The sequence below is a fragment of the Excalfactoria chinensis genome, chromosome 10, assembly GCF_039878825.1.
Source record: "Excalfactoria chinensis isolate bCotChi1 chromosome 10, bCotChi1.hap2, whole genome shotgun sequence".
NCBI classification, from domain to species: Eukaryota; Metazoa; Chordata; class Aves; order Galliformes; family Phasianidae; genus Excalfactoria; species Excalfactoria chinensis.
The window spans coordinates 15,449,731-15,467,413 of NC_092834.1; the positions used below are offsets into that span (position 1 = coordinate 15,449,731).

The 17,683-nt window shown below is 38.5% G+C and overlaps 1 protein-coding gene across 1 annotated transcript in view; it reads left to right on the top strand.

The window, feature by feature from the left end:
• The window catches only part of TLN2 (talin 2), a 130,775-nt gene extending 113,319 nt beyond the window's left edge, over positions 1–17,456 (top strand). Inside the window, exons 51-58 of the mRNA XM_072345181.1 lie at positions 1,338–1,445; positions 3,132–3,237; positions 6,358–6,482; positions 11,453–11,578; positions 12,277–12,339; positions 12,455–12,637; positions 13,356–13,481; positions 14,351–17,456. Coding sequence (XP_072201282.1) covers positions 1,338–1,445; positions 3,132–3,237; positions 6,358–6,482; positions 11,453–11,578; positions 12,277–12,339; positions 12,455–12,637; positions 13,356–13,481; positions 14,351–14,479 — 966 coding nt within the window. The 3' untranslated portion in view covers positions 14,480–17,456. The remainder of the gene's footprint in view (positions 1–1,337; positions 1,446–3,131; positions 3,238–6,357; positions 6,483–11,452; positions 11,579–12,276; positions 12,340–12,454; positions 12,638–13,355; positions 13,482–14,350) is intronic.
• The last annotated feature ends 227 nt before the right edge of the window (positions 17,457–17,683 follow it).

Below are 17,683 nucleotides of genomic sequence, written 5' to 3' on the forward strand. Positions count from 1 at the left end.
AGTCTAGTGAGATTTCTGTTAGTGTCTCTTTAGATTCCAGGTATGTCTTTAGACAATTGCAAAGTTAAATGGCTTAAGATTCCGAGAACCGTGAAAGTGCTTCCAATAGTACTCTGACATCAGAGTATGCAAAGCACAAAAGGGAGTTTATACGTAAGTGCTCAGGAGGCATTTTAAGGTGTTTACAGTATCTTCATACGGATCACTGGGGAAGTCTTCTATTTTGAAAATGAACTGTTTGAACTTTGCTGAACGCGGGGAATCCCATCTTGTTAATTCCTTTCCCTTCGTGTTGTTTATTGACAAGATGAGAAGTTGATGGTGACAAATCATCTGTTCTGTGTACTGTGCTCTGCTGATCTTGAACTTCCCAGCAGAGGGTGCCCATAGACAAGTTGCAGGCCCAGCTCACAAGAGTGCTTGTTCTGAATGTGGAGGGTTGCAGAAAATACTCAAAATACACAAGCAGTGAGATAATCTCCTAGTCAAAGACAGAAGGTTGCACAGGTGGGTGGTGCTGTTCTGTGAGAGGAAATGCTAATTCTTAGTCTATTTGGGAAGTTTTACCTGTCAACAGTCAGCACTCAGCTGCAGTACAAAAGTTCCCAGTGACACAGAATTTTATTTTAGGAAGTACAAGGCTTTTAGGAAACGCTAGACTGGTACTTGACCTCTGATTGGTACAAAGTGTTCTGTATCCAGCCCCGTGCTTTCAAGCATGAACCAGATGACCATTTCTGTTTTATTTCCTTCAAGACTGGCTGCAGAAGCTCAAAATAGAGTTTTAGCACGTTTCTAACCTGAAAGATGTAAATATCCATTTTTGAGTTACAAAACTACACTTGGGGTTTTGATTTTTGTTGATACTAGTGGACAGAAAAAGCCACAGTGGCACGAACCTTGCACTGTAGTATGTACAGCCCGAGAGCTCATTCCAGTCCCAAAATATTTTCCAAGATAAATATTTTCATTAGAATACATCATAAATTCTCCTCTGTTTTCAGAGTGTTTTTCAGAGCATTCTCTATTTGTTTTTCACTGATAAAAGAAGTAGGATGACTGCTGACAACCCTTAAGGAAGAACACTAAGAAAGATTACTGATGAATTTGTGCTACTAATAAGAAATGTGTTTTCAGTGTTGTTCTCAGAACTGGAGCTCTGCTGCTCTTTGAGCCCAGCTTGCTTGTGCATCTATAATGGAAATGGCTGGCTCTCAAGTTCAGATGTCTTCTGCATTTTAGGAGAAATCTCCTCCCTTCTCTTCCCCTAATCTCCTCGTGTAGACATCTTCTGCTTGGGGCACTTTTGGGGTACTAATGTTGTTTTGTCTCCTCAGCAAGCATCATATCACCAGGAGGTGAGCGAAGAAGTTCGAGAGAGAGCCCTGCGCTTTGGAACAGAATGTACACTGGGATACCTGGAACTCTTGGAACACGTTCTCCTGGTAAGCAGGAGCCTGCATGCACGTGCTGGACCCTTCCAAAAAGAATAATCTCTCTTTCTGTAGTGGCTGCTGGTAACATATTTTATGAACAGTTTTGTTATTCGGGAAAAACAACCTAGAGCAAACTCAGCCCTTTAGCTCAAGACAAGATACAGAAGGGTGTCTGGAAGCACTAAATGGGACTGAATTCTGAAGCAGATATGGAGGTTGTAAGGATGCTGATCTAAAAATGATCCCCAGAAAAGAAAGATATTTCAGTATTCTTTTAAGCTCTAAGCATTAGATGTATTAAACAAACTTTAGTTCTCCAGACCAAAGATGTTAGGAAAACTCTATGAAAGCACTTTTCCATGTCTTTTGCAGATTCCAGGGAAATAAGAGGCACTTCCCAATGTCATCCCCAAGCCCCAACTTAGCACCATCTCACAGTTTTCAAACTCACACCAGATGTGACGCACCCAAAACTCTGAAAAAAAAGTTTGCCACTTAAATCCAAACACATGCATCTTGTATTCATTTGTTTTTTCTTGGCAATAAGTAATTATCAAATAACATATTGCTCTTCTTTTGCTATTACAACTGGAGAAAGCAATAATCTCTGTTAGAACAAAGGATTTTGAGATATTGAAGTTTCTGGAGGTTATTTGAATCTGCTTCATATACTGCAAGAGATTTCTTTTAAATGACTTTAAGCAGACATTAAAATATATGAAACTGAAATTTGCAACTGTGGATTAGCAAATCCAAGCCTGGCTTACTGCTGAGAATGTCATGTCTAATCAATTACATCAACTTGTTGAAGTATGCAGAGCACAGACATGAAGCCACAGTTGTGTTTATGCTTGCCACTAGCAATGGAAGTCATTCAGGAAAGACTGAGTTTATTACTGTAGCTCCCAGAGCTGCATAGCAGTATGTAATTTATCATTAGATATGTTGTGTATTTTTAGTATTGAAGTACTTTAAGGAATTTTTCAGACTGGGTCTTCTGTTGGTCACAGTAATGTTTCAGACTAAATACCAGAATAGGTCAAAGACTTCTGACAATTTTTGCTTGTTTTATTCCTCTTTCTTCTCCACATTCTGTTCTGTTCTACGAGAGAAACAGGCCTTTCTTATCTTAAGCCTCTTTACTTTCTTCAGAATAAAACTCAGAATGTTGTCCCCTCCCAAACTCTTGCAATCTTAGAAAAGTGACCTTGACCCAAACTGCAACCAAAATTGAAGAGAAAAATGCATGCTTGGAAAAAAAGATGGGTAGAAAGGTAACTTCATCTTGACTGCTTGCATAAACCTGTCTAGAATTAGTTATATTCACACATAATGTGTCTGTGTTTGTCTTCAAAAATGAAGTGGGAATTGTAATGTGTATGAAAAGAAAAAAAAAACAACCCGTTTTGTAGAAGCCAAGTAAATAACCACATTTTCGATAAGGGCTTTTGCCCTCTTTCCCCCAAGTTCTAACTGTTGGAGTTGTGACAGAGATGCAGTCTGGATGTGATCCAGGTGATTTACAGTGATTTACTGTAAAAAGAGTATTGTGCTTTAGAATCATAGGATCCTTGGAGTCTGAAGGGACCTCTGAAGGCCATGTAGTCCAGCTCCCCTGCAGTTAATGGTCTGGGAACATTCCAGTATTCCTGGAGCTTTCTAATATGTATTATTATGTTTTATCTTCTTCTCTAGATCCTTCAAAAACCAACTCCAGAACTAAAGCATCAGTTGGCTGCTTTCTCCAAGCGGGTTGCCAGTGCTGTTACAGAGCTTATTCAGTCAGCAGAAGCTATGAAGGGTGAGTTGGATAGCCTGGTTACTGGCACAACGTGCTTTTTGCTCCAGAAATAATTATCTTCCTTTTATTTTTTAAACCAAAACCACAAATTAGCAAAGATCCTTTTCAATCTGTTCTAAGTGTCTTAGCAACATTTAATTTCTATGCCAGTATTCACATGTGTACATGTCACCAACATCATTAATATGATCTTAGTGATGACACTTCCACGTTAGTTTAGTATTAGAGGGGGCAGTAATTTTTTGTACGTGTGTAGCAAGGAACAACCATATTGAAGCCCAGAGTATGAATAACGTACATGACCCTGACAGTAAAGTTTTAACGATTAATTTACATTTCTTGTAGCATGTATAATCTGTGCAAAAATAGTCACAGTGTTTGTAATGGCAGTTTGACCCTGCTCCACTTCATATACTTCGGGCTAAATCATCTGTAAAGCGTGCGGCCTTTGAAGGTAGAACTGTCAAGCATAGCACTCAAGAGCCACAGTAGCAGAAAACAAAATTGAATAGAATTTTTGGAGTTGGACTGTAATGGAATGGCTGGTTCCTCTCCCTACACTCTTATTTGTTCTGGCGATATAAATCCTAATACAAGATTAACAGGAAACTTCACTCTAAACAAGCATTCACAGCCATCAAAAAGGTATACAAGCATCCTAATTTCATAGTTTGTTGAATGTTACAGGAAAATACTTCGAATGAAACAGTGTAATCACGTTTTTTTCAGTCCTGCTTTCCCAAAAAGATTTCTGGTAAATTTGTACAATCATTCTTTCCTAAGATACACCAGAGAATCTTAGGACCACCGGGATGATCAGAGGGCTGGAGTACCTCTCCTATGAGGAAGGGTTGAGGGAACTGGGCTTGTTTAGCTTAGAGAAGAGAAGGCTTGGGGAGGCCTCAGCAGGAGGGGGAATACCTGTTTATGAAGGTGGGCAGTGATAGGATAAGGGGGAATGGTTTTAAACTGAGACAGGGGAGGCTTAGGTTAGATATTAATAGGAAGTTTTTCACATGCACTGGAACAGGTTGCCCAAGGAGGCTGTGGATGCCCCATCCCTGCAGGCATTCAAGGCCAGGCTGGATGTGGCTCTGGGCAGCCTGGGCTGGTGGTTGTCGACCCTGCACACAGCAGGGGGTTGTAATGAGATGAGCACTGTGGGCCTTTTCAACCCAGGCCATTCTGTGATTCTGTGGATGCTGCAGTTGTTCATCTCACATTCTCTGCAGTATATACTCGATGATTTCCTCAGTTAACTGTTGCTTGAATGAGTACACGTTCCTTGGAATGTGATAGTTGTCATAAGAAATCAATTATGAATTCACACTTATGCTTTGTCATTGCTCTAGGTCTCAATTGTTTTACTCTGTTCAATGTAACAGTCCCCTTCGTTGTGCTTTTTTTCTTCTTTAGGTAAATTTATTGAACACTTCACCCTTTTCTACACTCTTCCATATGACTGGAAATTTCTTTTTTCATTTACTAATAAGTCAAGCCAATATCAAATTTTTCCCATTCTCCAGCTGGTTTTAAGAAATCTTGTCCTTATCTTTGGAGACATCTTTATTTAGTATTTTCTGAGTCTTTAATTCATATTCATTAAAATTGAACCTGTTCTTCTTTTAATTCCCTTTTTACGTATTGCCTGGAGGGATTTTTTTTTTCTTCACCTCAGAAGTTCTTCATTTAAAGTAAAATCTGTTTTGACCATTCCTAGGTAACTTTTAATGGCACATGATAGAATTATGTCCTAACTCACCTTTGTTAAATACCTTTTTGGTTGGTTAGTTTTGGTTTTGGGGTTGTTTTCCTTTTTGAGAGGAATTCCTGTGTTTTGTGATTTTGGATTTGTCTGTATTTCTGCATGCTGCCTCTAACAAAATATCCCATTTCTCCCCTGCTTTTGTGGCCAAAGTTAGCGTTTAATAAATAATTCCTTCATGTTGTACACCAACTGAGCAGAGAAATTTTCTCAGGTAATGTTCTGGTGTTTTATATTATGTATGTGTGTGTATTTATATTTGTGTATGTACATATAGAGAGGGAGGAGCAGGGGGGTTAGAGAGAGAGTACTAGCAACATGAGACGTAGCTCTCCAGATTACAAAGCCATGTATTTTAAACTTCTCCCAGCACATCATAAATCAGAATAGGTCATTTTGTAGTCCCCTGTGATTCAATCATCAATAAGGCAGAAAGTGCCTTATTTTATACTCAATGTGAACCCATAAGCATTCAAGTGTTTTTGTATATTTGTTTAATTTTTGATGAATCAGAAACGGGTTATGTTATTCTTGACGCAAAGTGCCAGTATCTACTGGACGGCCTGCGATGCCACTTTCTCCTCCTGCTGTTTCAGAACTCAGAAGTTTTCTTTCTGCTTTCTTTCTCTTCCCCCAAGCTGATGTTACTTTTGACTGTTTCATTGCTTCCCTCAGTGAAGAACATGGATGCTTTCTATATCTTGTCTTTGGAGAATAATAATATGAAAGTGAAAGTAAGAACTGAGAATTTGCAAATATTTAAGGTGGTCTCCAGCCAAGCTTTCACTTTGTAGGCCTGCAGAATTTCTTTTAGCTAAAATTAATGCTTAAAAACTCAACAACAGCAAAGATGAACTTTGAATGTGTTACAGAATCTGCTATTGGCCCGTTCTACAATGCGTTAGTGCCAAAACCCATGCTTTCATCATTCACTACTAGCTTCATCTCTATCCAGTGCCAAAGAGACTATGAAGAGTGCTGTGCCTGACTGGCTGTTGTCTGTAACGTCATCTTTACCACTCTCTTAGATTTCTCACTGTACCTCACTGTACTAAGTCAAGGACTTAGTAAGAGCCCAGATAACTGGAAGCTGAGTGATAGTTCTGTTCCCAGCTGCTTTGATTATGCGGTTCTTAAATTATTTTCATAACAGAATATTCCTGCTAAATACCTTTTTTTTAAACAATATTACACTCAGCATAAGTTGTAGCATTTTGTTCCATTGTGTTATTAAAAGGAGCTTTCTACGGAATGTGTTCTGTGTTTGACACTTGAATTGTGATTGTAAATCACCCTGTTTGAATGGCAGCTCACAGTGGCACTGAAGTTATTGTCTTCCTTTCCATTAATTTCAGGGACAGAGTGGGTGGATCCAGAAGACCCAACAGTCATTGCAGAGACAGAGCTACTGGGAGCTGCAGCATCAATTGAAGCTGCAGCAAAGAAGTTAGAGCAGCTGAAACCAAGAGCCAAGCCAAAGGTGAGTGTCTGTCCCAATTGTTTCTTTGAAGGTAATAAGGGAGATGATGCGTATAGCCTATATGGTGGCTTGCTGTTTGTCACTGGTCGTGACAATGGCATAAACAATTGGCGTCTGTCTCAGTGCCACTGGATGCTGCTCTAGGTAGGACTTACTCTGAATGAAAAGGTTGAAAAGATGCTTTTTGGGGAGCAAGTACAAGACATGAGCAAGCAAAGAAAGAAAAGCCAAGGGTTAGAAATGTTTGTGTTGCAGTTTAATTACTATTGGTTATTTAGCTTTCTGTTTCCAAACTTATTTTACTGTTGTGAAAAGTCATTCTCACTTGCACCCCTGTGAGGAGCTTTTGTTCTCATCTGAACACACGCAGTATAGTGGGAGAAAGCAGCAGTGATAACATAGAAAGGATTGAGTGGAATGCAAGAGCTTCAGGATTTTCTGTTTAAAAGCATAACGTTTTATTCCGTGCTAAAAGAGTAAGTACTTTGGTATCAAGTCAGATATGCTGTATGACCCTTTTTCTTCAATTTTCATGAAGGAAAATGAATTGCAGTTCTCTATAAAAGCAGGTAGTGTTGCATTTTGCCAGGTAGTTTCAAACCTATCTGAATACATAACATGAAATAAAGTCAACTCTCTTCATGAGTGACACAGTGGGAATGTATGACACAGCTGTTACTTCTGTCTGTTTCCATGGTCCACGTGATCGGATCGCCAAGAATTGTTACTTTTTGCCTATGTGGAATAAGAGACAGGCATTAGAAGAAATAACTGTTGCATATAAATCTATCTTTAAAATGAAATTATGCTTTAGCTTTGTAATTTAATTCAGGAAGTACCGTGTCTGCTTTCCTGCTTAAACTGCTTTGTAGGTACAAAACTCTTTTCTAAGGCTAATGAAAAATCTTTCTAAAAAGCAGGCCTTCACAAATTGTTCTGAATTTTTGCTTTCAGCACAGAGTGGTGTTCTGCCATTCAGGATCATCAGATGAAATAGCTCTCTTGGTAGCTTCACTCTTTGAGGACCTTTTTTTTCCCATTTGGTTACAGGAATAAATTAGCTCATGAAAAAGAAGCGCTCTTTGTCCTGCATTTTTTTAACAAATGCATCCATTTTGTTTATAAAGGAAAAATGGTTCCTTATAATGAGATTCTGCAGAGCAGAGGACACAGGCTGAGTTGGAGGAGAGGAAGAGTCCTCCATCACCTTTTCTATACACTGACTGCACAATGGCATATGTGTGTTGCCTGGTTACCATGGAGCAGTTTCTTTCCAACATCTAAGCCACTCCAGGGTCATTGTAATTTTCTGGTGAATACAGATCCCACACCTGCTCCTCATTTAACATGTTAATTTGAGCATCCAGCCTCTCTGTGATTTATTGGTCTGCTTATGTGTCATTTTCATAGAGTAAAATTCATATTCAACTCTTTGCATAATTTGAAAGTTTAACAGCACTTCCAGTTTGTACTTTGATGTTTAATCTCTTTTGCAAGATGAATTGTAATGTACATCAAAGGTATAAGAAGATTGCAGAATGGCTCAAACAGCAGTTTTCCTGTTGAAATTTTGGACAAGACCAGTGTTATCTGGTGTCTTCTGAGAGCAGGATTGCCTGCGTTGAACAGCCTCTGTCTTTCTAATGCTTGAGTCTTTGATAACAAACATGGTATTGTAGTGTGAATACCTGGGCTGGATAATAGGGTTGATAGAATAGATTTTACTTACACTTAGTACATGAAATGCAGCAGTAGTAGCTCCCTTCTCCAATGGAACAGATAGCTGGTGCAGCTAGTCCTGTATCTTCCTTTGGTCAGTAACAGCCATCATTAAGTAAGCTTAAGTCCTTTGTTGATTATTTTAGAATAACCTGCCTGCAGGAAACCCACCATCTTCTTCTTCACTGTTAATTGGTGGCTGATTCTCTATTTGTGGGTGAGCTTCTTGTAGACTTGAAATTTTCATCTTTGTTTTTTCCAGTTTGTCTGTTATCTCTAAAGAGAACTTCAGTGGTTGAAGGTAGGGTTTTCCATTCTAATTTGTTCCACTGACTTAAATTTTTTGGTACTTTTATATTTTTTCACTATTTTTTTTCCTTGTTCCCTCCTAGTATTTTTCCACCAATTGTCCCTCATTCTGTAAATGTGGCCCTGGCTGTAAAACAACAGCCTCCCAAAATTTCTAATGTTTTGCAGAAAAAGAAAATAATATTATGTAACTAAAACAGCATGCTTTGTTAATACTGAGAAAAGAACAGTGAGGAAAGTGGTGCTGTAGTCGAGATACAACAGCAGAGAGCATTGCAGTATGTACACTGTTCTGTTGGTATGCTCTTTATGCTTCCATGTAGGCATATACCTTCAAGCACAGGAGTCTTTAGTAGTCCATAAGAGTTCCCTGCTGCTGGCTTTCAGCAGTTGGTCCTTTTTTTCCCCAAGATGAATCAAATCTGGATTTTTTCTGCAGGACTCTGTGTGATATGTTTGATATATTAGGTTGTTATTTAATCCAACTATATATCAAACATATTCCTATAGTGTCCTGCCCTGTCTCCGGGGGTTTTAACATAGTAGAAGGCAATATGAAGGAGTACATTCACTGTCAAGCAGGTTTAGAAGACTTCTTGTAGACTCATAATCAAATCTGATTTTAAATACATCCACAAAGTGCTCCTCAATCAGTAGATCTGCTCTTCGAGAGGCTTATAAGCTGTGCAGAGCCTTTTATGGTAGCAAGCAGCAGCTACACCAAGAGCTGACCTTCTCTGAAATGGTTATTCTGGTTTTCATGGCTCAGTGCACTAACTTATCCATATAGGTTTCCTCTTTATGGAATAGAAGGTGAGAGCTGCTTCAAAAGAATATGGTTTGTCTTTTGTAATTTTTTTCTAATGTTTAGCAGTGACATTGGGGTTTATTTCTTCTCCTATTAACCCTGACTTTATTTATGTCACCCCTAATAAAGGAGATTCTGTATAAGACTGGTCAAAAGAAAGTACAGAAACAAATTAAATCCTTTTTAATGGCATAATCAACATTTTTATACTGCAGACTTTGTAGCTAGTGTAACAGTTTTGGCTTGTCTGTTCTGGTGACCTCATCTTCCAATCCACTTACACCCATACATCATCAGTAATAGCTTGTTAGTTTAAGCTTATGGAGGAAGCAGTGCTGTCTTTTTCAGTGCTAACTGAAGAAGGAAATGTTAATCACTGGTCTCTCACATCTGATTTTGAAATAGCTTTCTAAAGTAACTCTAAATCTTAGTGTGAATTTTTCTGCTATTGCATCATTGTTTGTGATTTTGCGAAGGCTGTGAAGTGACACAAGCTGTGACAGCTCTATTGATGAGCATGAACCTGCTATGACACAGTCTTTATTAATGAGAATAAGCAAAAAAAATGACATTTCTTGTAGATCACTTTACTGTGTGCTCAGTTTTGCACTTCTTCCATGTTCCTGTAGCTGAGGAACGTTATTAGGTAGGTACAGGAAGGTAAACTTACCCCCTGGCGCTGACTAAGCATTCTCTCTACTCCATCTCAGATATACATGTCCAGCCCTTAGATGTCATACTTGAAAATGCTGAAGGAATAGCTAAAGGGAAGGGCTAGAAAATAAGGCGTAGAAAATGACAACTCATCCAAAGTGCTACAGTTTGAGTACACTTAAAGCCAGTTCAAAAATAAATTCTTTACATGGTGGATCAAATGTGAATAGATTTTTTTTTCCCTTTTTTTCCGTAAGTAAAAGGAGTTGTGCAATGGCAGGAAATGTAGGAATTGGAGGTTTGAGAAGCTCAGTGTGATCACTATTTAGATATGATAGTGGTTGTGATGTTACATTTGCAAGCAGAGCTAAAAATGTCGATGGAATGTGAGCTATTCATTTTACGAAGACGTGCTCTTCAGCTGATGCCATGAGCCCAGCAGTGAGATGGATCTTTGTCTTTGCGCTAGGTGGCTCTTCCTTATAAGAAATAATTAGAAGTGCCAGGCAATTTCATCTGTGCGTCAGTGTCTAATTTTCAGATGGTTAAGATTCTTGCTGTCCATGGACACTACAGGTTTCATCTCCAGTATTTGTTTTAGTTTGCATGGTAGCAGTAATGTGAAATGCTGTAGGATTGAGCTATTTTGTAATTAATTATATTATTTTAATAAAAGACTATCTGATGTACTAATCAGACAGTAGCAACCGGAGAAACTAGTATGCATGCTTAAATGGATTGACGATTTTAGTATGTGCCTAAATGGCTAGAAAGTCAAGTGAGTTGTTTTATGAGGCATCAGATTTGCCTTTAGCAAGTTAGAAACCTCATTAGGAAGATTTAATGCATTTACACATGCTTGTGGAAAGATATGTTTGGATGATTTAAGCATTCCAGACAGACCTTTGGAACTCGGTATCTTCAAGAGGACTGAACCAGACTGCTGCTCTGTGTAATAACAGCTCTTAGCAAAGCTGCTGAACACATTCACTCGCTTGATGCCTGTTACATTTTTTAGTACAGGTGTACAAGACAACATATACCTACTGCTGTTCTTTTTTAACGTCTTATGTCTTTAGGTGTTTAGAAAACATCCCATCTAATTTAGTAATTCTGGACGCCAGTACTGTAGCTCTATAAAGATAACTTTGATATGGAAAGGCAACAATTTCAGACTTTTCTGAATGTAGTTTTGAGTATGCCCAGTGGAATGTCATTTATTAGAAAGAAGACAGTTCTTGATTTATCTTGTGTGATATTCAGCTTCGCATGGATCAGCCACGGCTGCAACTTAGTATTTAAGTTCGCTCATGTTAATTCTTAGCTGTAGACCATGCGTTTCCTTTGCAGAAAATGATGTACCTCATTTTGAATCTATTCCTGTGTTTCAGAAGTTTGTCATCACTTGCGTATGTCCTTGATCTTGAAAATGCAACTTTTGTCTTGTGGATAATGTGTGACGTTTTTTTCTTGGTTATAGCAAGCAGATGAGACTCTGGATTTTGAAGAACAGATCTTGGAAGCAGCTAAATCCATTGCAGCTGCTACCAGCGCCCTTGTGAAGTCAGCTTCAGCAGCGCAGAGAGAACTGGTGGCACAGGGAAAGGTGGGTAGAAAGGTCAAGTTGCAACAGGGAAAGCATCAGAATGGAATTTGGTCTCTTAACTGTTCCATGTTAATACAGAAGGAAAGGAGCTTGTGAGTGATTAATGGAAACTGCTTAAAAACAAACATCACTTTAATCTATCTGTTAGAGGAAAGGTGTCATTTACTATTCTAATAGTCACGTTACTTGATGGTAGGAAATTTTTTATTTCACCTGAAGTGGAAAGAAAATTGTTTGTTTCTTGATTGTTACCAGTTCTGCTGATGCCATGGATATACTGAGAAGAAAAATAGGATCCTTTCCTCAAATATCATTATTAAGCATGAAGGCAGTTATAGAGCATCCATGTGGAGCTTTCTGTTTTGTACCTTTCCTAATGCCAGAATCAGAACAGATTCAGATATGGTGTAAACCTAAATGTCTGGTAGAGACAAAAGGTCAAGTAATTGTGATCCACTGTGTTGCTTATGGCAAAGTTTCCACTGCAACAGATACTGCTCTGGGGTTTCTAAATGTGATTCAAGGGTGGGACAATTCAAGCTGAAAGCATGCTTGCTGACTAACTTTCAGGTGGACTTTGTGTACTGTGCACAGTCACAGCTGCAGGTGTTCTCCTTTTTCCACTATTTGTTGCATGCTGTAATCTAAGACACAACAGTTGTGTTTTCTGTTTTGCTGCAAGTCATCTGTTTTTCCAGGTTGGAGCAATCCCTGCAAATGCAGCTGATGATGGACAGTGGTCTCAGGGACTTATTTCCGCTGTGAGTAACTACTTCTCTTTTGTGTTGGACTTAAAACTATCAGTGAAACTAGCACCTTCTCTGATGGAACTATATCCCGTGACAATACATAGTGACTTCCTTTTCTCGCTCCTAGGCCCGAATGGTGGCAGCTGCAACCAGCAATCTTTGTGAAGCAGCTAATGCTTCAGTACAAGGCCACGCTAGTGAGGAAAAGCTCATCTCGTCTGCAAAACAAGTTGCAGCTTCAACAGCACAGTTGCTTGTGGCTTGCAAAGTGAAGGCTGATCATGACTCTGAAGCCATGAGGAGGCTACAGGTACCTATAGTAGTGTAGGCAAACACTATTAAATAGACATGGAATGTGAAAAGTTGGGAGGGAATGTGGAAAGAACTTTAAGCACTGACTGAAATTAAACTTTGCCACTTAACCAAGTGTTGCATTTGTCCCAAAATGAATAATGAAAGAAAAGCAGCTTGTGCTTGGAAATAGGGTCCTTTATCATAGCTAAACCATTTAGTTGATATCTATCAGGTATTTTTTACTGGTGGATTTGCCAGATCTACTGTGATTTTTCAGCTGGCTTTGCCCTCAGCACAAATGTTTTCACACAGTCTAGTCAGTAGGTTAGGTTTGAGTTTATTACTTTTTCCTTTCCTTTCCACTACAAACAGCGGCAAGGTTTGTGAGCAGACATTTGAACTGCATTTCCTGTGAATGCTGATTTGGCCTGTTACTACAGGATCCTTGGTAACTTGTTCCTTCTGGACAAGTGTAAAGAACTGCCAGTGCTATATGGAAGGTCTCATTTATGCTTCCACGTGCAGCTCCATCTTTTAGCTCTATTAAGGAAAATTGATTTTGACCAGAGCACTGATTTTTGAAGATTAATTTGCTTTTCATGGAAAGAAACAAAAAAATACCAACCAGCTTCTTGCATCGTCAAGCGAAGATGTTTTAGTTTCGGTGCTTAGAAGAACTGATGTTACAATTACACATTTTTGTTAATACCAAATTTCTTTTGTCTTTTCCCAAGGCTGCAGGGAATGCTGTCAAGCGGGCATCAGACAATCTTGTCAGGGCAGCCCAAAAAGCAGCATTTGGAAAGGCAGAAGATGATGACGTTGTAGTCAAAACAAAGTTTGTGGGTGGCATTGCTCAGGTTGGTACAATCACGAAAAACTATAGCAGAGAAAAAACTGTCTAATGGAGAAGCAATGTAGTGTTACAGTGTCCACATGCTGTATTGCAGACTAGACAAAGCTACCTAGAAATGTGTGAGTTGCTTGATGCTTCACTGTTAGGTAACCACTGACACAACAGCAAAGTGAAATAATATAGCATGACTGCATCTCTTCATTGAGCTTTTACCATAAAGGTAGCTACAATAGTACAATATGTTTCTTTTTCCTAATTAATTAATGGTTTTTTTCTAACCTCTATAAGGCATTTGAAATATCCCATAGTCTTAGTGGAACACCAGTTTAGTATATGTGTCATCATCAAAGACAAAGACAGTAAGAGATGTGATTAAATTTCATTACCCTAACCTTAATAAATATGAGAAAATGGGTTCTAAGGGTCTGAGGTTATACAAGCTTCTGGATTTGATGTTGTGAATTTGGATCAGCGTGTACTGTGGTTACCATTTAAAATGCACTGAAACTTGTTTCTTTGTGCCCATGGTACTGTCTTTTCTTAGTACTTTTCTGCATCTTAAAATATATCAATACCTGGAAAAACAAACATCCAGTTTTTGCAAACCCCTCACTCAGTGCTGGGGAAAGCATAGCACTGTAAAATCCAACATGGGTGTATGGTAAAACTATGCTGGAAGATTTGTCTTTTTAAGTTCTTGATAAGAAACAAGTGTGAATGAAGTACTGTTCTTGTTGGAACCTGGAAAACGTTTGAGCAGTTCCTACTGAAATCATTGAAACACCTCTGGAAAATGCTTACAGCCATTGTGAAATTAGTGTCATAGAAAAGATGGTTTACAGACTGTATTCATTTCTGTCGTAATTTTCCTAGATCATTGCTGCCCAAGAAGAAATGCTGAAGAAGGAAAGAGAGCTGGAAGAGGCAAGGAAAAAGCTTGCTCAGATCCGCCAACAGCAATACAAATTTCTCCCCACAGAGCTGAGAGAAGATGAGGGTTAGCCTGCTGAGATTGTCTTCTTGCCTTTTTTCCTTTATTCCTTTTTAAAAAATATTTCCTTTTAAAGAAATAAGCTAAGGGGGGACAGTATAGTGAGAACTGGTCTGACAACATTCTGGTCTGTCAAGCACTTACCTAAATAAACTGTCTATCACAGCTTTGGATGAACAGAGAGCAATAACCACTTGTTCTTTGTCATCTGGAAGTGCATTCTGTGATGATCAAGTAATGGTACAGTATTAAGCTCATTCCTGTTCCTTCCTGGACTTACATCTCAGAAGAGAATCTTTCTCTTTTTACTGAATATTTTAAATCAGTATTATTGTCACTTTCTTGATGCTTGACACATTTATCGTTCCTTGACTTGATATAAAACGTTCATAATATTAGTAGGAAAACAGTCAAGAAATCATGCCTGTGATAAATACCCACATGAGCTGGTGGCTCTCCCGCACCCACCCTTGTAATAAGAAGACCAAGACAGAAAAGGACGTATGTCTGAGTGGGAAAAGATGCACAAGTGTGGTTTTGAAGAACATGCCTGGCCTGTCTGTTATATAACTAGCTCATCCCAAAACTGGAGGAATTCTCTGCACCTGTTTGCACTAGTATTATTACTCCTTACCTGGCAACAACAAGCTTCTGCTTGTACAGTATTATGGTTCACAAAACGTGGCAATGGCCATTCTTTAAAGAGTGCAGAAAACAAAGAAATGGAAACCTTGTCACTGCCTCAATAATAGCAGGTTCATGAAGGAAAATGCTGTTCCAATTATATACCTCTAATGTGTGACTACTTTTACAGTATTATACACACATACACATGCTCTCACATTGGACTGAGTAGTTTGTGTTTTGTTTTCTAGTTTAAATTATCTGGGTTGTACTGTGGGATTTCTGTTAGAATGTATGCTAGTTAAAAAAGGGAAATACGCAGTACAACAGAGGACTATCACAACTCCTGGTATTCTTCTAGTAATTTCATTTGTAATTATTTTGTTTTGAAACCTGTGGGAATTGTAGGAGAAAAGAATAAGTGATTTACAAGTAGACCTTTCTTGTAATATAGAAATAAAAGTTTGGACTCTAGGGAGTTTATTTTCATACTTGGAATTGATGAAAATGTACTCACCAAAGAATTGCAGAGAAGGAATGGCAGCAGTCTAAGCAGCTGCAGAAAGGTACTGTATGTTCTCAATATCTCTTTTGTGACCTAAACAATAGCAGCATGGGTAGAGTGAGTAAAAACATTTTATCCTGTCAGAGAAAGAACACAAACTACAGCGACTTTAAGTAACAAAAGCTGAACTATTTGAGTAACTACAGAACCACCATTTTTCCTAACAACAATTTCCAGTGTACCTCTGTTCAGACCCTCTTTAAAAAGGAAAAAAGAGTCAAGTCTATTTAGGTCAAAGGTCTTGCTGCTACAGTGCTTCTGAAGGCTGTGCTGTCTTTAGATACCTGTTACATACCTCCAACTGAGCCTATTATGTTATGAGCATAACCACCTAGTCAATATTGCAGAAATACTTGTCTTGTAGACTCAGAAGTAACTCCTAGTGATATGTTTATGGGTTTAGATAGCGCTAACTCTTCATTTAAGTTACTTGCATGACATATAATTACCAAGAATTTTTGTCACGCTAGTGTTAAATATATAGGAAACATGATTACAGAATTAATAAGTATTAGTGTGTACGAAGACTTTCTTTTTGTCAGAGTCTCTTCTCTGGTACTGAAATATTTCAGATTCAGTTGAGTTGTTGGAGAATCTACACTGAGAGAGGGAAAAAAAAAAGCTAGATCCCGGATAGAACTGCTGGCATTGACAGATGTGCTGTGAAGTGTAGGCTTGTGTCTATACGCAAACCCTTACTATCAGATGCAGGCAGTTCTGAGTTCTGCCATTTCCAATTCAGCACAATTGATGTTATTTTCTTTCAACTGCTAGGCAGTGAATTCAGTGAGTAGTGTCACAGGATCTTAGGCAGAAAGGTAAATTAGTTTTATTTTTCTAAGGCCTGAATAAAAACAGCTCCAGGTGACAGGGATTTTCTGCTGCTGCTGGTAGGACGAGCTTCTTTGCAGTTTATGGTTTATCTTTTTTTTTTTTTTTTAATTCAGGTAGCCTCACATTCCCATCTCTATTTTTGGATAGATCTTCCAGACAGATTTGTTACCGCTCCTCTTTCAAGCTGTGTTTGACCTATTTAGTCTCATCAAAGCAAGAAGAAAGATGATGCTGTTCCTAGTACCATGACAGTATTTCACTGTAGGTATATATAAGAATGTTGTAATATATTTTGGTCAGAATGGTATTTGCCATTTTAAAAGAAGCCAAAATCCTGGTCAAATGCAACTATGTGCGGAAATTGCATAGCTAGGATCTTTTATCATAATGTGGATGGGAAGAGCATGCTCTAATCGTGTACCAGATAAAGGTGTTTGGAAAGTCCATTTCAGCACAGTTGTTTTGAGGCCTATCTGTTTCAGATTTAATACTCCCTCTTATCTGACAAGGAAGTATTATTCTTTTTTCTCCTTAGCTATGTGCTCCACAGAGGAAATACAGTCAGCTAAGCAGCTGAACTTGAACAGCTCAGTGAGTGTTTTTTTACTCTGAACTTTGGGTCTTGATCTGGGAAACATTCAGAGAACATAAGCTTATCTGAAAGCTTTCTATTTCGATTAATTTTTGCTGTTATAATTTGCAGTACCACTGAAGTCCAGATGTGCACATCTGTGGAGTTTGGAACTAGTCCGTGCGCTTGTTTGGCATGGAAACTTGCAGCAGGAAGCGACAAACTGGGGTAGGGGATGAAGGTTAGTTAATAAGGAAGGCAGATGTTTACTTTGTGCTGTTAACTTGTGAAACGATAAATGGGTTCTGTTGTATCTCACCCTTCTTCATGTGGATTTCACTTTAAGAAATTGTATGCAAATTAAAAGCAAAATGCCTCAAAGTTGTTTGTGTACAAATAGTCTAGTGTTGTTTTCCCTTCGTGTCCAGGAAATAATTCGAATTGAACGTTTTTTCATGTCTAAGCTTTTCCTTTTTCTACGTCACAGGCTTCAAAGTAAGAAAAGATTTAAAACCAAAATTGATGGCTGGACTCATGTTTCATCTGTTCCTTCCCTTCTGACCTTCTGCATCTTCATTATTTAATTCCTAATCAGGGAATGGATAAATGTTCTAGAAACCT